Source organism: Taudactylus pleione, unplaced genomic scaffold, assembly GCF_031769625.1.
Source record: "Taudactylus pleione unplaced genomic scaffold, aTauple2 ptg000007l, whole genome shotgun sequence".
NCBI lineage: Eukaryota > Metazoa > Chordata > Amphibia > Anura > Myobatrachidae > Taudactylus > Taudactylus pleione.
Window position 1 is genome coordinate 25,574,554 of NW_028284410.1, and position 24,581 is coordinate 25,599,134.

General features: G+C 45.4%; 1 protein-coding gene across 1 annotated transcript; it reads right to left on the minus strand.

Moving 5' to 3' along the window:
- Positions 1-10,838: 10,838 nt before the first annotated feature.
- LOC148543000 (gap junction beta-5 protein-like) lies at positions 10,839-21,867 on the minus strand. The gene is made up of 2 exons (XM_088462667.1): positions 21,657-21,867; positions 10,839-14,052 (listed from the first exon to the last, which is right to left on the minus strand). Exon 2 carries the CDS (start codon positions 14,043-14,045, stop codon positions 13,239-13,241), a length of 807 nt encoding a protein of 268 aa, XP_088318793.1. The 5' UTR covers positions 14,046-14,052; positions 21,657-21,867; the 3' UTR covers positions 10,839-13,238.
- Between the last annotated feature and the right edge of the window lie 2,714 nt (positions 21,868-24,581).

A 24,581-nucleotide genomic window follows, 5' to 3' on the forward strand; every position in this document is an offset into this window, starting at 1 on the left:
TGCTACGCCTGTTGCTGCTTATATCAGCTGTTTCTGTGAGCCTGTATGAATGATGTTGTATGAATGAGAAAACTTTTTATTAGTAAAATACAGTATCTTTAAAAGCAGAGTCTGACTTTGAGAATCTCCCACATGGGGAACGACATTGAACAGAAAATGTTTTATTAGATGTTGCATTAATAGCATAAAAATCCCAGAACAGGACATTATGGGGGAGATGTACTAACTCTGGAAAGTGATAAATTGGAAAGTGATAAACTACCAGCCACTCAGCACCTAACTGTTATGTTGCAGGCTGTATTTGAAAAACAGTTAGGAGCTGATTGGTTGGTAGTTTATCACTCTCCAATTTATCTCTTCCCAGAGTTTAGTACATCTGCCTCCATATGTACTGAACAGGGTTTAACCACTATAAGGAATCACCCATATGCAGACCTACATAGAGATGTGGAAATAAATGCCCAATGTAGTGTAAATGCTCAAAAACTGACTCTCTCAACAACCTGGGGGCACAGGGAAGGGAGGGCTGAACATCACAGATAGAAGTTTGGATGTCACAGAGATATGTCAGTAATGAAATGAGGGAGAGAGGTGGGTGGATTGTGGATGAATGGAGCAGCAAGATTGGAAATCTCCTAAATAGCACTAAGGATGCCATGGTTGGTGTCACAGGGATAACAACAGACTATTTTTTTAATGCAAGCTTCGAGAGCCACTAGGAAAAGCTACCCACCCGCAGTTGCCGCTGGCAGCATGTAGATGAGAGATATCCTTCAGACTTCTGGTAGACGGACTCAGAGGCGCCCTCCAGTGGTTGGCGCCCCTAGGCACCTGCCTAAAACTGCATGATGGCAGCGCCGACCCTGCTAACCGTCAAACTTGTTCCCCGTGGGTGTCTGGCCCCCCTCCTTCTCCTTAGCCCGGCTCATCTGTCTTCTTTTGGCGAGTCGGGCCACATGTCTGCAGCACATCACAGCAGGGAGGGATCTGAATAGATCCCTGTGCTGTGGCTGGCATGTAATTCTTCACAGGCTGCCGTGTAAACAGCAGTCTGTGAAGGTTATCGGGGGCTGAACGCCATTTCAGGGTGGCGTTCAGTAACACCATCAAGATCCCCCAAAAAATGCTTTTTCGGAACTTGATGAATAACCATAACACTTATTTTTCACAAAAGCATGTCAACAATTAAGTGATGATGAATAGGCCCCTAAAACTAATAGCAAGTCCAATTGTACTAAAATTACAAATTTTGTTATAGCTAGAATATAAATCAGCAATTGGATATTGAAAATGTTCGTAGCACTAGATGCTACTGAAAAAAATGCACATTTAACTATCTTAAACTGACATGTGGATTGTGATTATACTGTATTTATTTATTAACTATTTCTCAAACTGAAGAAAATAACTTTTAAGACATAAGCAGTAGTATTTACTAGTTGAAAGAGAAATATCTGCATTGTTCTTAGCATTTGAAATTTAAGTTTGTAGTTTTTTTGACCTTTCTTCAGACACTTGATACATTTAGAGGTAATCTGAATTATTGACCTTTTGAACTTTAATTAGAGCTGGCAGTTTGGAACCCTTCCCTGATAATCTCTGACTGCAGCTCTACCAGTCTTGTTAGTTATTGTACTGAATCACTAAACAGATAAGCCAACCAAACTGTATATCACAGATGCATGAGTAAAAATGGATTACAAGCAGTAGCTAACTAAAATTGCAGTTTATGAGTTAATCGTGTATTTCAAGAAAAATAATTTAGGTCTTAAATTCAAAGGGATTAAGGCCCTCATTCAGAGCCGTACGCTCTGAGCAGAGCGCACGCTCTGAATGAGGGCCGGGCTCCATGAAAATGGAGCGTCCTCCTGGACGCTCGTATAGCTGTGGGTCACCACCCACAGGCTATACGAGCGTGCATTGTGATGGCCGCGATGGTCGTGACCATCGCGACCATCAAAACTGCGAGCCGGAGCCTGCGGTTGAGGTTTTCAACTGCAAGCTCCGGAGTGATTTTGGCTCTATCAGAGCCAAAATCACTCCCACTGACATCACTAGTGATGTCAGTGGGCCGGCTTCTGACGGGAGGCGTTCCCGTGGGAACGCCCCCGTCAGGGAGGCACGCCCCCGGCACGCCCACCAAAGGGGGCGTGCTGTCAATCAACATTGACAACACGCCCCCTTTGATCGGACACAACGAGCGAAGGACTTTCCTTCGCTTGTCGCGTCTGGCGCATGCGCACGACGGAGCTCCCTCCGTCGTGCGCATGCTCAGTCCATAACATCGACCCACTTGCGAGCGGACAGCCGCTCGCGAGTGGGTCTGAATCAGGCCCTAAATCAGCAAACAATAAACATAGCCATAACAGTGAGATATTTTATTTGTTCTTTCTCTTTTGGATCAGTTTTAAGATAAAATTAATACGGCTACCAGCTACAGGTAGATCCCACCTTTTGTGCTACCAGCTAGCTGTAGATCCCACCTTTTATGCTACCAGCTAGCTATAGATCCCACCTTTTTTGCTACCAACTAGGTGTATATCTCACCTTTTGTGATAACCAGCTAGCTGTAGATCCCACCTATTGTGCTACCAGCTAGCTGTAGATCCCACCTATTGTGCTACCAGCTAGCTGTAGATCCCACCTTTTGTCTTCTTGTTGCATATTTTGAATAAATGATGGCTTAAATTTGCAATACAATATAGAAGGTACAGTATATTGTATCCAAATTTATTTCCAACTTGTGCCCTATTTATTTTAAAGACCCTAAGGACTTTATCTGCTATATCATCTATTCCTTTCTTGCACTGCTGCTATTGCTTGAAGCACACTGTGACTAAGATATTGTGTACATTGTGGAAATCGGTCTGATACTGAGTCGGACATATATGCAGGACAAACAAAGCTTTAAAAAGCCACATGTAAAAAATGTGTATTTAGTGCACAGATGCTGAGTTGGTATCATCTTAAGATATATCCATCTCTGCGTAAGTAGACTTACAATAGGCATACAGTACTTATGCCCAAATACGCTTACACCCATCAAGGTCACAATCAGGATAAACATTTTAACATTTGTTTTAATAGCAAAAAATACATGTGTACAGGATTGATATGAATAAAAAACCTTTATTGTATAGCAGGTATAATCTTTCTTCTTGTGTTGGAATAAAATTATACAAAATACTAAAATATACCAACAAAATCATGTAATATAATGCTGCCCATCCACTACTAGATGCGGGGACAATGGCATGATTACGACATCATAATCGTGCCGTCGTCCCCCTAGGGGTGAAGTGCATACACTGAACGTTCAGTGTATGCAGATCAATCATCCCCGAACATGGCAAGCTGACGGCGGTCGTCAGGTTGACCTTCATGTTCGGACAATGATAGATGTTAAAAACGACCAGCGGGCACGCACATCGCTGGTCGTTTTTAACATATTACTGCCCTATTTGCGGGCGATTACCAAGCGATTGAGCGATAACGACAGTCGTTATCGCTCAATCTCTAGGTTTAATCGCTTAGTGGATGGGCAGCATAAGTCTAACCAATTAGGTGAACCCTAAACAGTTATTCAGAACCTGCTAATAGTAGGTGCTGGCTACTGTCTTCAACATTATTGTGTGTACGATCTATCAGGTGCCTGCAAGTGATACAGCCTATGACAGGCATATCTGCATAAGTTTGCATTTTGTTTGGCGAGACTTATAAAAGCTTGCCCGACAATAAGGAATCCTTTAGTAGTAGACTAATTGGTTCAACGGCAAATAATTAGTTTGGTGTCCAGTATAGTTTATGTCAAGTCTTAAATTTTCAAATTTTCTACATTTTAGATGTTAAAATAGCTATATCTTAGAAAGCCAACCATCGAGGTTCACCATGTTTGATCAATTTTGAGTAGAATTGTATGCAAATGAACCAGTTTTCACATCCTCGAACACATGGACCCACATGTTGCCTGGGTTGTACATGTTTGATTTGCAATCAATCAATACATTTTGGTGTTTTTTCTTTGAGAATGACAAACCTCAAGTGTGAGACAGCAAACTTTAAACACATTAGTATTCAAAGTTTGATGTAACAAAATGTAAATATTTTGATAATAATTAAGACTATTATTTAAATAGTATTTAGAAAAGATTCAAAAGATCATTGTTAACTTAGAATACAAACTTTGAATGGCAAACCTCGAACATGGACCAGGAACCTTCAGTGAGAATGGTGAAGAAAATCTGTGAATGAAAGCTGCAAAATATTGACTAGAGATTGTTTCATGGTGTATTGGTATTTCGCATGTCTAAAAAATGTATTTGAAATATTACATCAATGACCCTGATATGAGCCGAATACAATGCATTGATCGGAGAACGCATTTGACAGTGTCTTCTTTAATGTAAGCTTGCGAGCAGGGCCCTCTTACCCTTATGTATGTCATGTATGTATGTCTTTTACAACCCAGTATAATGTTAAACTTGATTCAAATTGTAAAGCGCAACGGAATTTGCTGCGCTATATAAGAAACTGTTAATAAATAAATAAATAAAATGTGACAATTACATAAATTTAGTACTTTCCATTAGTAAGTCATGTTTGAATGTTTATAAAAATGCAAATTTGTCTACAATAATGTAAGGTCGTCCATGAACTGGAGATTTGTATACAACAAAAATGAATTATTATGGATAATAGCACTTTGTTACTGTATTATTTAATATGTGGTAAGTTTTAATATATCACAGCTGCACTAATTATGTTTTCCTCCTGGCCAAATACATGTGTTCCATCTACTAACATTTCTTTACTTTGGGCTATGTGCAGCTACCTGTAAAATTCTGCCTTTTTTGTAAATAGCAGATAGAGCATGTTAAGCAATCATTGTGATCCCTTCTTCTAGTCTTCATATTTTAAGAGTGTTTTCTAGTGTTTTTTTTCTTAGGAAACCCCTATTTTATCTGTTTAATTTGATTACGTGGAAGGCCGACTTGACAATGTAGGAGGTCCATACCCTGAGACCTCCATCTGGCACTGATATATAGCAAGCACCTCAGGAAATGTCGTTTGCCACTGCTTAGCTGTCTCTGGAGCAGGACAGATTCAATGCAGTGGCTGTTTATGAAAGTCTACTGCTGATTGGAGGAATGCCCAAGTACAATTGAGAGAGGTCTAGTTATATATCAGTGACAAGACATAGCTACGTATGTCACATGGAAGAGATTGTAGGGTTGCTACACTATGTTGGGCCATATTGAGGTGAGTGTATTTGTGAAAATACAAGAAGTTTACTTGTCCAGAGACCAGTGAAGAGACCTGTGGTAGGCTTCCCTCTATGGTCTTATCCCACCAGATGAGTCCTGGCTGGTGCTTTAACGATACAGTAATCGCAATGAAATTGTAAACTTCTGCCTATTCATCCGAGAAAGTGTGTGGAAACAAGCTATCAAAGTTGTTATTTACTAAGCAGTGGTGTAACTTTATCTCAGGCGCTCGGAGGCAAGATAAATGTTGGTGCCCCCCCAAATTAAAATGTACAACCCCCCCAGCACCTATGCCAGCCCCAGCTGCCCGCCTCCCTATGCAGTTCCCCCAGTAGTGGTCCCCCTGTGCAGTGCCCTCTGTAGAGGTCCGTTTATGCAGTGCCGCCTATGTAGTGCCCCCCAGTAATGGTCCCCCTATGCAGTACCTCCAGTAGTGGTCCCCCTTTGCAGTGCCCCAGTAGTAAGGGCCCCTGTAGTGCTCCCAGTAGTAAACTCCCTGTAGTGCCCCCAGTAGCAAGCCCCCAGTAATGCCCCCTGTAGAAAGCCCCCAGTAATGCCCCCTGTAGTAAGCCCCAGTAACTCCCCCTGTAGTAAGCCCCCAGTAATGCCCCCTGTAGCAAGCCCCCTGTAGCAAGCCCCCAGTAATGCCTCCTGTAGTAAGCCCCCAGTAATGCCCCCTGTAGCAAGCCCCAGTAATGCCCCCTGTAGTAAGTCCCCATAATGCCCCCTGTAGTAAGCCCCCTGTAGAAAGCCCGCTGTAGAAAGCCCCCAGTAATGCCCCCTGTAGAAAGCCCCCTGTAGAAAGCCCCCAGTAATGCCCCCTGTAATACCCTGTAGAAAGCCCCCAGTAATTCCCCTGTAGCAAGCCCCCGTAATGCCCCCTGTAGTAAGCCCCCGTAATGCCCCCTGTAGTAAGCCCCCTGTAGTGCTCCCAGTAATGCCCCCTGTAGTGAGCCCCCCCCGCGAGCGCACTCACATAAAAAAACAGCAAAAAAACAATTCTTACCTGAAACCCCCAGTGCTGCTGCCTTCCGTCCCCGAGCCCGCTCCTCAGAACTATGTGAGTGACATCATGACGTCACTCCCATAGTGCATTGCGGGACCCGGAAGCAAAGTTCAGGAGTGAGCTCCGTTCCTCCGGCTATCCCCGGGGGGAAAGAAGGAGCCGGGCGCCCGCTGGTAACACACTCAGCGGGCGCCCGGCAAATAGGGGGTGCGAAGCCGCTGGAGGTGGAGCGCCGATCAGCGGCGCTCCATCTCCATAGCAGTGCCCAGAACGGCCCAGGGGACAATGGAGCCAGGTGCCCCCTTAAGGGCTGGAGCCCGGAGGCAAATGACTCCATTGTCTCCGGGAGTTCCACCACTGTTACTAAGCTTAGCAGGACTGTGTCCCTCAATTGCCAGCTTCCTGTTAGCTTCTCGCAGAATATTCCTTACTGATCTAGAATTATTATGTAAAACGATGGATTGAGCAGTTGAAAAACAAAGGTCTGTCCAGGAGGACATTTAGCATACTTGTCAGGATAACAATGGGGTGATGTGATTAATATTATCTGCCTTTGCAAATATAGATTGTTCATACATTGATCTCTGACTGGTCATCTTAATCTTCAGTCCAATCATAAAAAAACTGAAAAGAATAAAGGCATGAAGCACTAGCGATATTGTAATATGTAACACAGTATAAATTAAATGCAATTACAATTTTACGGCTACCAGCTACAGGTAGATCCCACCTTTTGTGCAGCGCTGGGGAGGGGGCGCAGTGAGCCCCCTCAGTCTGGTGCATAATCAGTGGGGGGCACGATCAGCTTGATAGCTCCCCCCACAGGCATAGGAGACTGCTGTGGCTGCTTCTTAGTAGCAACGAGCAGTCTCCCAATGCAGCCCAACACACAGTAGCGTGTGCTGGGCTGCTGTGATGTAAGAGGGGGGGGAGCAGTGCCGGACCCAAGCCCCCGCCGGGCCACTCCAGCAAGCCTGGGAAATTAGTACCCGCTCCCCCCCTCTCGGTACCCCTGGCTACAAATGATTTGGTTGCGATGGCAAAACATCCACTTGTCCTCTTTAGATGGTTTGATAAATCTTGCCCTATGAATCTCCACCACTATCCTGGTAAATTTTGCGGTAATGATACTGACTTTAGCACTATGCATTCCTCTCCTACAGCAGTTGGAAAGGCTCTTCATGATTCTTCAAACTTGAAGCACCGACATATAATTAGGGAGGATTCAAGATTTCTTGTTGGCCCGCGTCCCACTTGTGGCATCCCCCCTTGATGTCACAAGGGGGATGCGGGCCACCGAGGGGTGACACCAAAGTGGCGACTCAGTGACAGGAGCCGGGTGTTGCACTGTAGCATTACAGTGAGGGAGCTGGCACTACAAATAGACTGGTCCCTGAGGGAAGTCCGCACCTCCAGGACCCCTGGAAAGACCAAAACGGGGGGTTCGGGTCATGTGACCATGCCTAGTACAGCGAGATCTCACCCCTTTTACAGGCTTCGCCACTCGTACTACTCTACTCACTGCACCGGGTGTCACCCAGTGGAGGGACGCCACTGATCTCACACAATTAACTTTGTAAATTAAAACTAAGTATTCTTACCTTCTCCTGATTGGACAGTGAGGCTGCAGTCCAGATGCACTGATGTCCAGGTTCCATTTATGACCAGGATCTAATGCAGGATTTCTAGAGGCAGGTTTTCCCAAATATTAGAGATTTTCAGAAAACAAAGAAAAAAGAAAACTTGACACAATCGACAAGTGAAAGACACTTTTTGTAATGATTTGCTTGAGTGTCTTGTCTCTGTATGATGCACTTATTTAAAGGTATCATGAAATGCATGTATACCTGCAAAATACACATAAGAGTATATTTACTAAGCGGTGGCATTTGAAATCTGCCATCTGTTGGTGGTTCTGCCTATGAGATTTAAAACAGCAGTTATATCGATTTCAAAACCATGCATGTTCTGCATTTAATATTATTTACTTTAATACAATGGCCAAAACTACCAACAATTATGGCTGAAAAGTCACGGCTTAGTAAATATACCTCCAGGTCTTTATTTTAAATGAGAGAAAAAATATTGGTGGTGGGAATAAAACCCATGAACTCTATGATGTGAGGCAGTAATGCTAACCATTACACCATCTGTGTCCCCCTACCCTTCAATTTTTTCTCGCATGCACCTAGGTCTTCTTTTCACGCACATTTGCCTCCCAGCTTTTCTATCATATGTCCCACTCTGCCCCACAGCATTTTTATCACATGCCCCTTTCCCAACCAGTTTTTTTTACCTACCAGACCTGTCCATAAGTTTTCCCTCACATGATCCTGCCTTGCCCCTGGATTTTCTTTGCATGCCCCTCTGCCCAGTAGCTCTTCTTTACATGCACATCTGTCCACCACATTTTTCTTACATGACCTTCTTCCCATCAACTTTACCCTCACAAGTTCGACAAAACAGATTATGATGCAGGTAGTAATGCAGCTTTATGTATAGTATGTGATTCTAATCAAGTTCTCAGGAAAAACCTATCTATAATTTTCATAGGCACTGAAGTGTTAAATTATAGAGCTAGTGTTCTAGGAGATTCTAAACCAAGAAGTGCATATTGCTAACAAACTGAGGAATCTTCCTCTGAAACATGATCTTTCTTTCTATATAATGTACATTCCTATAAATATTTTGAATACATGTTACGACAAGGCCAGCATTACTGTAAATTGCAAACTCTTCATTTTATATATTCCAAATGTGCTTCCCGAGGTACAGGTGCCGAGCAACGGGAATTCTTGTTGAATACAAATACCATTTTTGTATTGCACCCTAGAGCGTCCCTTTTTCTCATTATGGCACAGATTCAAAGTTGCACGCAAGACAGACACAACTGCACTTGTATTGTATGCGTGGAACTAAATGCAGATATTTACCCGTATACCAAGCTGTACATGTGAACACTCTGCCCCTGTTTACAGTATAGCATATGCTTTGTTAAATAGCTGTCATCAATATTATGCACATACACCAGACCTATACCTGATGCAAGAGATCTGCCTGAAATCAGACGGAACTCTGCGTACGCACAAATCTGCATAGACTGCAATTCCAAATGCACACCCTCAACATGCACTCACCTAACTATGCCTATGGGCGATAGCCCCATTATCACCCAGTAACACATGTTCAGCCTTAAATAGAAATGTGACTGAGATATGTATGACTCAGAATTTCCCATAGATCTGTGTGCTCATATACTTAGCATGTGCAGAGCTGAATTTCACAAGATCTGTCTGCAGAATGGAGTTGCGCACAATTCTGCATTTACCACTGTATATCAGCCATACAGTATATATAGCATGTGTCATCTCACATTATGCACAGCTGTGACCACATACTCTGTGACCTACTTTGTGACACAATGGTCTTGATTTAGCGCTGCACATAAATGCAAGTTAGGAGTTTTAATGATGCATTTTAGTGAAATATTGATGCACAGTGCACAACTTGCATCCATAATCGGTTGAGTTGTGCTAGATCCATTGTTGCTAATGTATACATTATGAGAATCATAGTGCTACTAAAGATTTATAACATTCCATTGTTTGGCTTTCCCAGAACTCTAATAACCAAGCGATCAGTGCATGAATGATAGAAGATCTGAATAAGCAGAGCCGGACCCTAGGCATAGGCAAACTAGGCAAATGCCTAGGACATTTGGAATACCTAGGGGCATGCATTTCCAGCCTAGGGACAGCTCAGCTTGACAACAGGCAACGGCGGGACCAGAACAGGCAGATGGCACCTCTGCTGTTGCTGTCCTACTGCAATCAAAGCTCTCAGCTCAGCTCTGATCGGGCGGCAGCTCATACAGCCAGCAGCAACGGGAGCAGAGACAGTGGAAGCAGTGGGCAGTAACAAAAATCGCCACTGGAGGAGGGTGCTGGGCATGCCTAGCCACAGCAGCTCCTCCTCTCATGGTTCTTGGCTGAGTCCAGTAGCCTGGGCCTATCTGCAGGGAGAAAAACAGTGGTGTGGGGGTGCCAATGCTCTTGCTGGCACAGGGCACCAAAGTGTCCAGTTATAGTTCTGTGGATGAGGTTTGCAATGGTTGAGGGGTGATGGATGTTGCTGGCTGCTGCTGTGATCTGTACTGCTGGTTGATTGCTGCTGAGCTGAGGGGTGCTGGGTCAGAGGCGGAACTAGCGACTGTGTTAGGGGGCACCACCCAAAATCTTGCCTAGGGCATCAAACTGGTTAGGGCCGGCTCTGTGAATAAGCCTATGATAGCGTGTGCTGATAACAATTCGCAGGGACCCAACAGAAGTGACGATGGGGACTCAGCAGGAGAGATGACATAATATAATGCTGATTAACTGATTGTTTCATACTAACAGCAGCACAGAAACATTTTTTTTTATTTAGAAATATTTATACCTTACTTTAATACACATTAAAATAATTAAATATACCGGAATCTTTATGCGATTTAAAGACACATCCAAAGTTTCATAAATATACCCAATTTATTGCATTAGCAATATGAGTTTTTTTTTTAAACAAGCAGTATAAAAATCTAAAAAAATAAATATTTTTATTTTCAATACAAACAATTGTAGATATCATATTGATTATGTTATAAATATTCTACATATAGTCAAGATTTGTTGTGCATTGCATAAGATAGTTTGAAAAGAGAACACATGCTACACAGTATGGAATATGTTTTTCATACATTTATTATGCCTGCTTTAATTCGGACTTGATAACCGATTTTCCTGGGGGATGGAAGTGTAGCTTTAAATTAGCTTTACATTAGTACACTTTGGGGTCTAATTACTAAGCTTTGTTAGGAGATAAAGTGAACGGTGATAAGGTACCAGCCAATCAGCTCCTAACTGCCATGTCACAGGCTGTGTTTGAAAAATGGCTGTTAGGAGCTGATTGGCTGGTACCTTATCATGTTCACTTTATCTCCTAACAAAGCTTAGTAAATAGACCTCACCTGCTACTGTTAAGTTTATAGTGTGTTTACATTGCAAAGAAAATATATTGCAGAAATTAGTAATGTGTAAAAACAAGAACATATACAAGGTATGGCTATTAAATAACAAAACTGTGCTTGTAAAAAATAAATCATACTACGTGAGTTCAAAGGGAGTGGGGGAACGTTGACCTTGGATTATTCCAAAAAGGTTTTGCAAGTTTCACCCCTCCCGCACAAATAGTTTGCTGTCACGCAGTGTTCGAAGAAGTTGTGTTTTTCCTGTGGATCATAAAAATGCTTAGTTAAAAAGTAGAACAACATGTTATCTTAAAAGTTTTAGTTAAATGTAACAAAACACCCACTGAATCTTTCCGTATACTAACCGAGCCTTATGGGGCAGATGGTATGTCATGTGCACGGATGTTTGAGTGGCACAAAATTTAGTGACAGTGTGAGGAGGTCAAAGATGATGAACATCCCAGAAGGCCTTGCACATCACAAACAAATGAAAATGTGGAAATAAGTGAGAAAATTGTTCGATTTTACCGTCAACTCCATCAGAATGATAGCACGAATATGAAACACTGACACAGAAACTATTAGGCAAGTTTGCATCAAGATCTTAACATGACAAGGCTTATCACTGCCAAGCGGAAAGAAAATTGAAAGCAAATTTGTACAGACATTTTGGAACAAATTCAAGCGGATTCGCATTTTGTGATAAAGTCATTACCTGTGATAAAACATAGCTCTCCCAGTACAATCCTGAGACTAAACTCCAGTCCATGCACTGGAAAACACTCATCACCAAAAATGGAGAAAGCATGTCAAAGCAAATCAAAATTCAAAGCCATATTAATTGTTTTATTTGATATTGAGGATGTTACAGTAGTTTGGAACACTGGGTACCAGAAGGCACAACAGTGACTCCACATTACTACAAAAATGTTCTAGCAACTTTGTGGGAATAAATCATAAGAAAGAGGGCAGAGCTGTGGTATAATGGCTTCAGCCTCCATCAGGACAATGCATCAGCCCACACAGCTCTCTCTGTGAAACAGTTTTTGGCCGAGAAACAGATTGCAGTATAGAACATCCTCCATACTTGCCAGACCTAGCACTGTGTGACTTCTTTCTTTTCCCCAAAGTCAAATCTGTACTCAAGGGAACCCGTTTGGCATACTTACTGAGGTAAAAAAGAAAACTTTGCAGCTGTTGAGATAGCTGACAGATAAAGAGCTAGAGTACGGCTTTGAGCAATTGAAAATGAAAATAAGAATGCAGCAGTGTGTGGATGCAGAAGAGGAGTACATAGAAGGGGAATAGAATTAAAATGTACTTAAAATAATTAAACATAAATTATAGCATCAGTCTCATTATTTTAAAGCCTCATCTCATATTTTCCTTGTGTTGTCTAAATACACCCTTGTACAATTCTTCCTCTGCTTTCTCTCAGGGTCGTTCCTGTGTGCCACGTGTACAGTATATTAATGACAGGATGGACAGCAAACAATAATGAGCGAAATGTACTGCATTGTGGTATTTCATGGTTCAGAGACCTTAGTGCAATTACTGTATGCACCTTATCAAGTTTATGAGTCTGACCTTTACACTTTTAAGGGAACAATAACATCATGTGCACTACAAGAAATAAGACAGTTATATAATGGTTGGTTGGCAAGGCTCCCAGCTATGCCATTGCTTTTTCCTTGGAATATACTTTGTTATCTTCATGCTATATAATCTCAAGTCAGTATATAAAAAAAGAGTAGAAAACTAGAACTAAGATTGTGGATGTAAAACTGTTCTTGAACAATGATTCTGCATTATGTAGAATGTTTATCTTTCTTGTTTCTCACACATAAATGTTCTTGAAGGAATGTTACAGTATGTTGTTCCTTTAAGTGTGACACATTTTATTTTGACTTGTACTCATGTTAAATCTGTTACAATAATATGCAACAGTTTATAACTACTAATCTCATTTTAACTTAGTTTCTGGAGGTGTCACATAAATGGAAGGATGCAGCTGGTCTAGCTCTTCATTTAACTTATTATTGTCACGACATGTATCTTGCTTCTGATAGAATGTAATGGCATTGTTATTTTGATATCTGGTGGAATGAGTCCTTTGGGCAGAACATTCACAACACCTCTTGGTCACCAAGTATCCCATCTCAATCAAGTTGAGTAAAATGCAAAGAGCAGTAGTGATAATCATAAATAGGGTGAAAATATTTTTTTCAGTGGGTCTTGATATAAAGCAGTCTACAATATTGGGACATGGAGACAATGTACACTTGACAACATTGGGGAGAGAATAGTCCGGGTAGATATGGTGAAAGATGTAAAGGAACGCAGAATCCACCACAGCTTTGGCTATAAGACTTATGAAGTAAGTCCACCATAAACCACCTCTTTTTTTTCCAGTGTCTAAATACAGCCTTCCACAATTCTCTCCCTGCTTTTCCCTGTGCTTTCTCTCCCGATCTTCCCTGTAGGCCACATGCATAATAACAAGAAGAGATGGGCAGGTGACCATAATTAGCTGGAGAGCCCAGAGCCTTATGTGTGATACTGGAAAATAGTTGTCATAACAGACATTGGTGCAGCCAGGCTGTTTTGTGTTGCAGTCAAATTCTCCTTGCTCATCACCCCAGACCCTTTCTGCTGCCACCACATAAACCAAAAGCCGAAAGATAAATACTACTGACAGCCAGATTCGCCCAAAGGCAGTGGAGAAATGGCTTGCTCCACTTAGGAGACCCTGGAAAACTCCCCAATTCATAATTTATCTGTAGATAAAAATAAACACATGTTATTCATGTAACAGGATGTTCAAATGCTTAACTGTTTGCATTACTATACCCTAACCAGATTGGCAATATGGCATACAACAAAAAGGAGCCTTTTCAATTTTCTTTTTTCTCGTGATAATGCTTCACTATAACCTCAACGATAATAAACTGCCAACACCATAGTGTGTATGGCAGAGGTCCTATGATACATCAGTCGCTAAATCTGAGTATATAAATGAATGGGCATGGTGGCCCCCAAATCCTCATCCAGTTCCAGTGCTACATAGCCTGGGATGCTTCCAGCTATGTCATAGTTGACCCAGCCCAGGACAGGCAGAGGCCTGTTGTCTATATAGGAAGGAGGACTGAAAAAGAAAAACTATAAATGCACCCTCCCATGTGCTACCAGCCCAGCACTAAAAAGCATTGGAGCTCATACCAGTCCTCATGACCTCTGAAGGCTGCATTGGTGACTGATATGGAATAACAGCTTTTGCACTTTAAAGAACCCAGTATAGTCAACAGCATAGCTAAGACAAAACCCATTATATTAAAGGGCATATTTATTAATTAACTGGTTGACCCAATAATTATGATTTCTTATCACCACTTATCATGGCAAAAGTCTTGCCTCGATGTATTAAAATAAATATGTACAGACAGGGGCTGCAAAAGAAACCTGTCCCTGTGTTGTGCTAGTAGTGAAGTGATCACTAATGCGATCACTTCACTTGTCCTCCTCTCACTTCTTCTACGGATGCCGGCTGCATAACTACACAATGCATGGTCAGCAGACCACGCATGTGCCAGCAGATCCCTCTGCCAGTAACTTTTACAATCCATAGACCATAGGCTACAATGGCTAATGTCATCTGAAGATGGCATGAGCTACATGAGCCAAGTACCTATAGCGGATCACAGCATATGTCACAGATATCTGCTGTAGTACCCCCTACATCTGCTGATATCATGAGATATTAAATGGATATCTGGCAAATTTATTTACGTAAATAGGCCACTAAAAGTGTATAAATAAGTAAATAACATATTTACACCCATTTAAAAATAAAGTTTAAAATGAATGAAACAATCCTCAAGACTTTGTCACAGGATTATTATTGTTATGTGGAAAATACTTTGGTTTCTGTAATTCAATGGAGTGGAAAAAAAACAACATAAAAATTGACATGTGCATCCTTCTTATTTACTGTGACATGGAGTGATCAAGAGTCCTATTGGTTGCTCAGCCAGGTATAAGACTGTTGGTTTTGGGCCTGATTCAGAGACGGACGCAATGGTGATTTTTATGCAGATCGAGCAATTGTTTGCGCAGGGGCAGAACTAGCGGCAGTGCAGCCGGTGCCTTGCACCGGGGCCCGCTGTGGTGCAGGGGCCCATGGCCGTCTGCATCCTACAGCGCCGCTGCCCGCCGACCTGGTCCCCATTAACAAATGGTTGGAGCCGGAGCGGGCCCGCTTCGGCCTCTCCGGCTCCAACATGACAGAAACCAGCCACAGCCCGGACCCTTGTTATGACACGGCGCCGTGTCATAAAAAGGGGCCGGGCTGCTGAAGTAAGAGGATCGAGAGGAGCCGCAGAGGAGAAATAAGGTAAGCTGCGGTGGTACGGAGGGGGTAAAAGAGGCTGACACACACACGCTGGGGCTGGGGGGAAAGAGGCTGACACACGCTGGGGGGGGAAGGAGGCTGACACACGCTGGGGGGGGAAGGAGGCTGACACACGCTGGGGGGGGAAGGAGGCTGACACACGCTGGGGGGGGAAGGAGGCTGACACACGCTGGGGGGGGAAGGAGGCTGACACACGCTGGGGGGGGAAGGAGGCTGACACACGCTGGGGGGGGAAGGAGGCTGACACACGCTGGGGGGGGAAGGAGGCTGACACACGCTGGGGGGGGAAGGAGGCTGACACACGCTGGGGGGGGAAGGAGGCTGACACACGCTGGGGGGGGAAGGAGGCTGACACACGCTGGGGGGGAAGGAGGCTGACACACGCTGGGGGGGAAGGAGGCTGACACACGCTGGGGGGGAAGGAGGCTGACACACGCTGGGGGGGAAGGAGGCTGACACACGCTGGGGGGGAAGGAGGCTGACACACGCTGGGGGGGAAGGAGGCTGACACACGCTGGGGGGGAAGGAGGCTGACACACGCTGGGGGGGAAGGAGGCTGACACACGCTGGGGGGGAAGGAGGCTGACACACGCTGGGGGGGAAGGAGGCTGACACACGCTGGGGGGGAAGGAGGCTGACACACGCTGGGGGGGAAGGAGGCTGACACACGCTGGGGGGGAAGGAGGCTGACACACGCTGGGGGGGAAGGAGGCTGACACACGCTGGGGGGGAAGGAGGCTGACACACGCTGGGGGGGAAGGAGGCTGACACACGCTGGGGGGGAAGGAGGCTGACACACGCTGGGGGGGAAGGAGGCTGACACACGCTGGGGGGGAAGGAGGCTGACACACGCTGGGGGGGAAGGAGGCTGACACACGCTGGGGGGGAAGGAGGCTGACACACGCTGGGGGGGAAGGAGGCTGACACACGCTGGGGGGGAAGGAGGCTGACACACGCTGGGGGGGAAGGAGGCTGACACACGCTGGGGGGGAAGGAGGCTGACACACGCTGGGGGGGAAGGAGGCTGACACACGCTGGGGGGGAAGGAGGCTGACACACGCTGGGGGGGAAGGAGGCTGACACACGCTGGGGGGGAAGGAGGCTGACACACGCTGGGGGGGAAGGAGGCTGACACACGCTGGGGGGGAAGGAGGCTGACACACGCTGGGGGGGAAGGAGGCTGACACACGCTGGGGGGGAAGGAGGCTGACACACGCTGGGGGGGAAGGAGGCTGACACACGCTGGGGGGGAAGGAGGCTGACACACGCTGGGGGGGAAGGAGGCTGACACACGCTGGGGGGGAAGGAGGCTGACACACGCTGGGGGGGAAGGAGGCTGACACACGCTGGGGGGGAAGGAGGCTGACACACGCTGGGGGGGAAGGAGGCTGACACACGCTGGGGGGGAAGGAGGCTGACACACGCTGGGGGGGAAGGAGGCTGACACACGCTGGGGGGGAAGGAGGCTGACACACGCTGGGGGGGAAGGAGGCTGACACACGCTGGGGGGGAAGGAGGCTGACACACGCTGGGGGGGAAGGAGGCTGACACACGCTGGGGGGGAAGGAGGCTGACACACGCTGGGGGGAAGGAGGCTGACACACGCTGGGGGGGAAGGAGGCTGACACACGCTGGGGGGGAAGGAGGCTGACACACGCTGGGGGGGAAGGAGGCTGACACACGCTGGGGGGGAAGGAGGCTGACACACGCTGGGGGGGAAGGAGGCTGACACACGCTGGGGGGGAAGGAGGCTGACACACGCTGGGGGGGAAGGAGGCTGACACACGCTGGGGGGGAAGGAGGCTGACACACGCTGGGGGGGAAGGAGGCTGACACACGCTGGGGGGGAAGGAGGCTGACACACGCTGGGGGGGAAGGAGGCTGACACACGCTGGGGGGGAAGGAGGCTGACACACGCTGGGGGGGAAGGAGGCTGACACACGCTGGGGGGGAAGGAGGCTGACACACGCTGGGGGGGAAGGAGGCTGACACACGCTGGGGGGGAAGGAGGCTGACACACGCTGGGGGGGAAGGAGGCTGACACACGCTGGGGGGGAAGGAGGCTGACACACGCTGGGGGGGAAGGAGGCTGACACACGCTGGGGGGGAAGGAGGCTGACACACGCTGGGGGGGAAGGAGGCTGACACACGCTGGGGGGGAAGGAGGCTGACACACGCTGGGGGGGAAGGAGGCTGACACACGCTGGGGGGGAAGGAGGCTGACACACGCTGGGGGGGAAGGAGGCTGACACACGCTGGGGGGGAAGGAGGCTGACACACGCTGGGGGGGAAGGAGGCTGACACACGCTGGGGGGGAAGGAGGCTGACACACGCTGGGGGGGAAGGAGGCTGACACACGCTGGGGGGGAAGGAGGCTGACACACGCTGGGGGGGAAGGAGGCTGACACACGCTGGGGGGGAAGGAGGCTGACACACGCTGGGGGGGAAGGAGGCTGACACACGCTGGGGGGGAAGGAGGCTGACACACGCTGGGGGGGAAGGAGGCTGACACACGCTGGGGGGGAAGGAGGCTGACACACGCTGGGGGGGAAGGAGGCTGACACACGCTGGGGGGGAAGGAGGCTGACACACGCTGGGGGGGAAGGAGGCTGACACACGCTGGGGGGGAAGGAGGCTGACACACGCTGGGGGGGAAGGAGGCTGACACACGCTGGGGGGGAAGGAGGCTGACACACGCTGGGGGGGAAGGAGGCTGACACACGCTGGGGGGGAAGGAGGCTGACACACGCTGGGGGGGAAGGAGGCTGACACACGCTGGGGGGGAAGGAGGCTGACACACGCTGGGGGGGAAGGAGGCTGACACACGCTGGGGGGGAAGGAGGCTGACACACGCTGGGGGGGAAGGAGGCTGACACACGCTGGGGGGGAAGGAGGCTGACACACGCTGGGGGGGAAGGAGGCTGACACACGCTGGGGGGGAAGGAGGCTGACACACGCTGGGGGGGAAGAGGCTGACACACGCTGGGGGGGAAGAGGCTGACACACGCTGGGGGGGAAGAGGCTGACATGCTGGGGCTGGGGGTAAGAGGCTGAGAAGCTGGGGCTAAGAGGCTGACACGCTGGGGGGGGAAAGAGGCTGACACATGCTGGGGGGAAAGAGGCTGACAAGCTGGGGCTAGGGGGGGGGGGAAAGAGGATGACACACACCTTGGGGGGGAGAGGCTGAGAAGCTGGGGCTGGGGGGGAAAGAGGCTGACACATGCTGGGTGGGGAAAGAGGCTGACACACGCTGGGGGGGAAAGAGGCTGGCACACTGGGGTTGGACAGACTGGATTTACTGACCCGGGGGGCAGTGAGGGGTGGTGAAAAAACAAGGCTGGGCAGCAGGACAGACACTGTATTTAGTTACTGGGGGGGTGGTGAATAAATGTTGGGGTGCCAGGAATTGGTGGGGTGGGGGGGGGCAAAGCATATTCTTGCACCTGGGCCCACCACTCTCTAATTTTGCCACTGCCTTTGCGCATGCGATTCCGCATTCACAGAGAACCCATTCACAAAATGAGTGATAGGTAGTCAGCGTTTGGGGGAGGTAACATGAGGGGGGTCAGAAAAACGCAGGTGTAATACAGTTTAAACACTTTTACATGGGCATGCATAAATTAGCTATTGCGATCGTTTATACAGCATGAGAGATCACTGCCTGTTAGGAGAGCTGCAGACCTTCCACAAGGGCAAGATGGCTGCTCAATGTGCATTGATGTTACCAATTTTTATGCAGGTAAGAGAAATTGTACACACATGAGAAGGCAGCAGTGAGCGTCCCTATGGTTGGGTGATCTTTGGAACTATTAGCATATTTTCACAGCTGCGTACTGTGCGAAAACAGCTGCGATCGCATTGGCGTCCATCTCTGAATCAGGTCCTTTATGTGGTTGGCTAGCAGTTAAGGGAGGTCCCGATCAACTCGGGTCACAGTCACTCAGCGATGTTTCATTTATTTTTATGGATTTGTTTTCTCCCATTAGATTACAGAGACAAAAGAATTTCCCATTGGATTCCACTGAATAACGATAAAAGCTAAACCCCTATTTTAATATGTTAATACCAAAAAAATAACCTCATTACATTCTTAGCAGTATAATGATGGGAAATTTTTTCGTCTCCAGAATTTCACATCGATTACAATGCATCAATTTTGTATTATATAAAATTGGAAAATTGGACATATAAAATATGATTCTATGTTTTTTTGCTATTGTGTTATATATTTTCCAGACCAGTATGCACTGCAAGATATTCAGTTTAGTGGAATATTGGTGCATGTAAAACAACAAATAGCATGCCCTGACAAGAAGGAACATGTATAGCTTGGTGGTTTTATACAAATGATAAGTACATTTAAAAAAATGTGGTGAACTTACAGGACTACAGTTGCTGCCAATGGAAATGTTTTACTATACTACGGTATATATGGCTTTGTATAGCAATATGGAGTTTTCTGGGGCTGAGCAATATATGGCTGCACAAAAGGCCCAGTTTAACACTGTTTCCATAGCGACATAACCCACTACTTTTCTAGTAGTATCAAATACCTTTTATCCAAAACACCAGCAGCAGGAGTTTCAAGTAAATGAATGAAATTAACCTATATAAAATCATACAATATTTCACCTGTAATATACAATATTCCCTTATTATTAAGTGATATATAATGAAAGTACAAATGGAGAAAAATATGGACCCTATATTAAATGGACCCTAAAATTGATTATTTACACAGAGCATGTAGAAACAATTCAGAGTATAGCAAATAAATACTGAAATGCTCTAAAGATGCGTACACAATATGATTAAAATGGACGATATGAACGATAACGATATCGATCATATCGTTATCATTTATATTGTGCATTTTTCGGTGCCCAACAAACTGCGATGCGCGTATGGATGATATCGATATCATTCATCGCCCGTGCATGCAGTCCAACCTGGTTGATATTGACCAGGTTACTATAGGGACGCGTAATCGTTGATCGCGGATTGCTATAGTCGTTGGTGAGTTGGTGGTGTGCTAGATGATCGATAGCACACCTAGGAGATCGTACAACGATATCGTTATCGATCGTCCCGTGTGTACGCACCATAAGACAGTGGTTCACAACAATGTTCTACCTGGGTAACCCTGACAGCCAATTTGCATTATTTGTACCCCCAACTTATGCAAAATAATACATTTGTAGTTAATATAATTTTAGAATAAAAATAATTGTACATATTTCAATGTATGACAAATTTAAAATTGAAAATAAAAGCCCACATATGCTTTCATTTACCGGGATATACTTTCTCACTTTGATTTCAGGGTCCTACTGTGATGCATACATTTTGAAATCCCTAGGACACTGCTTTCATTATGTATCAATTATATTTATGAATATTTGAAAGTTACCATGCAGATCACAGCCAGTACTTTTGGGAGTATTCGTACCCCAGGTTCAGAACCACTGCTCAAAGACACCACGTTTCCAACATCTTAAATGTCAGACTGAATTGGTTAGCTACTGTATGCTATAGAAACATACATTCATAGTAGAAAAGTAATCAGGGACAGCTAGTTTGTATGTGCATGTGTGTGTTTTAATTAAAAATTTTTTTTTTTTATGGATGGCTTGTTGTTTTTCGGGGAGGTCTGAGAGGTAGAAGCATTGTTATTGGTCAGACGTTCTACCAACAAGTGTATGAGCCTATTCAGTTAGTGTATTGCTAATTAAACATAAAGAATATTTATGTGGTATGTAATTGTGATTTTTATATCTGTTAAACAGCAACACAGACTTCAGAGATAATTACAAATACAGTTTATTCCCCCATTACATATTCTGAAGATTTGGTTGACTATTTGCCCTTGCAGTTAAAAAACATTTCGACATACTCTGGATAAAAGTCTGTGGACACCTATTCTGTACGGACAATCACATGTAGTTCACTTGATATAGAGAAATAGACACTTACCTTTCAGTGTTCTAAAAAGTCCTGATAAGTATAATGTATCTGTAAAGCATTGCCATATTGTACTTAGATACAAAAGATTGTTGTTGGTTTTTTTGTCTGTAGGGTTATTTTTTGTCTGTCTCTAGTTGTAAAGGAAAGACAAACAGGTCCCGGCTCCCAGGGAGTGTCTATAGTTTCTTATTTCAAAGCTTTCTCTGCACACATACTCATAGCAAACCGGATCTTTATGTTTCATAGCCAATCTGTGGGAAGTGGGCAGGTAAAGGTGTGTTCTGGAATTCTTCAAGAAATAAGTCTGAAAACATTAACCCATTAGCAACGTTGGCACGTATATGCAAGGTCTAAAAGTGATTATGTTTAAAATGTGCAGCAATTGTTTCTTAAAGATAATGATTAATCAGTGCCTTGCTCTAAAGTCAATAATTGTGTTATAAGGATTTGTGACAATATTTAAATGGAAGCACACTGAAGTGCAGATTTAAGTGTAGCAGCACTGGGACACTTGAATACCTTTCCAGGCAGCTGCTGGGAGCAGTTCCCATAATTCAGTTACCTCTCGGTTGTGCTGGGAGAGTAGGCAAGTATGCCTCATCCCAAAGCCCAGCACTTCCCCACACCTTTCAATCCTAGATCCTTTCCCCTAGAACCTTCTTATCTGAAGCTCATCTTTATTTCCATTCATATTTTTGCTGACACATGATGCAACACCACTAATTTGGAACTATTCACTTCCATTAATCTCTCCTTTCCAATCAAACTCTCAATCAGTGCTGTTGCTTTTCACCATCCCTGGACTTTCCTACAAATAACTGAGTAGCATATACAATAAAAAGAACAAGAAGTGGCATATAGGAAACAATCAGCCTGAGACAAGACAAGGAACATACAGCTGAGCAGAAAAATAATTGCACATATGCAATAAAATTTGTATGGCAGGCAGAAAAAAAATCTGCATCATACATTGACATGGGTCAAACAATGTAGAGGGATAGAGTGTAGAGAGAGGACTCTGTCCAAAAGAGTTTACATTCTAGAGGAATGTGGAAAAAGAGATGATAAGATCATGTGGACCTGTTTAGTTTGGGACCAGGTGATAGGGCAATTGTGGAGGCTCATGGAAAGCAATCAGCCTAGTTGAGATGCTAAGATTTGGAGCACTAAGCCACTATTGGCAATGGTTAGCTTTACTGCCTTACAGCACTGAGGTCGTGGGTTCGATTGGCTCCAAACAAAAATTAACCCTAGAGTGTATGTTTGTGTGCATGTGATAGGGAACATAGGGCCTGATTCAGAGCCACTCGTAAGCGGCAGCTCGTTCGCTCCGAGCGATGTTTGGCCAACTGCGCATGCGTACGGATCGTTATACGCATACGCGAACCAGTCAGTGCGGTCGAAATTCATGTGCTCGCAAAATAGCGAATGCCTGCTAATTTGAGTTACAGAATGAGGCGTATGTGGGTGGTAACAGGGGAAGGTGCTTGAAAACGGGGAGTGGAGATCAGAACGCAGGCGTGCTTAAAGGTCAAAACGGGCATTTTATGGGTGTGCATAATTAAAACAGCAGCGTCATTAACCACGTCACTGGGTTATTTTATAGCCAGAACTGCTCGCAAAATTGTGGTAGCAAAAACCGACCACAATAATAGCGAGCAGTTCATACCCTGTTCGATGTACTCGATTAATCTAATAAATAGCGGACAAGACGTAGGATGCGAGCGGCCAGGGGGCGTAGTTTCCAAAAAAACGACCGCAAGTTTTGTTCGCTCATTCAGACCTAGAGGCGTGAACAGACCACAAACAGCGAACGATTCATTTGAATAGCCACCCCTATTTTCTGGACGAGCGAGCGCTAATTGTGTCCGGCTCTGAATGAGGGCCATAGATTGTAAGCTCCACTGGGGCAGGGACTGAGGTGAATGGCCAAATATTCTCTGTAAAGCGCTGCAGAATAAGTGTGCACTATATAAGTAGCTGGTAATAAATAAATATGTGTGTGGCACCCCATTTAATTGGTGATTGACAGTAATTTCATATATGTACACAAAGTAGAAATATATGTAGTGTTTGGTAATTCACGTTTGTACACATAATTTAACTGTTAGCTGGAGTTCTTTCTTGTTCCCCCCAATGAGCTAATGGGTTTTTCAGAAAAGAAACAGCACGGCAGGATTGCCGAGAGTCCTCGGGACAAGGACTCATCCATTACAACCTCAAAGGGGGAACCCTGCTGGCACGAGATACTTATATGTGACAAAGGGAGCAGTGGCCGGCACGTGGGTGTGGTGGGAGGAAACAGCAGGCTCGCGCTGAGGATTGAGGAGAGATTATAAAAGAGACCGGTAACAGACCATTGGGCGGAGTGTGTCTGAGGCAGCGATATTGTTAAGGTGGGCATCCACTATACAATTTTCTGTCAGATATCTGTCCAATCTGGCAGGTTGGAATGACAGTCGATCATATGGTTTTAAACACTGAAAAAAGGACAAAAAAATAGTTCAAATTGGTTACATTTGTGTGTTTTAACCTGTGAGAAAATGAGATGTGTGTTAAAAATGTATTTGCAACATCTCAGTCCTTGCAGCGATTAATTAACTTTTTAGCCCTTTTGTGTTCCCCTACCCATCTCCTAGAGTATGTGTGTTCATTCACAGGACTTATACATTTCCATTAGCAGGTATATTATTTACTGTAATAATGTCAGGAAATGTAATGTTTAGTACTGTCTAGCCCTTGATGTTTAGCCTTTGTTTAGCCCTTGTCCATATGCCTGTTTTATTCATAACCAGTAGAGAAATGTAACACCTCACAGAACAAAAGATCTCCTAAATTAATTTCCGCCTCCACAGGGGTCGCTCAGGATTTACACCTCCTTCCATTTGCCTGCTTTTGTGCCTCACTGACACCTGGCAGACTACACGGAGCCAA

Coding starts and splice junctions, on each gene's coding strand:
- LOC148543000 (XM_088462667.1), bottom strand. CDS start 14,045: ATGAATTGGGGAGTTTTCCAGGGTCTCCTAAGTGGAGCAAGCCATTTC.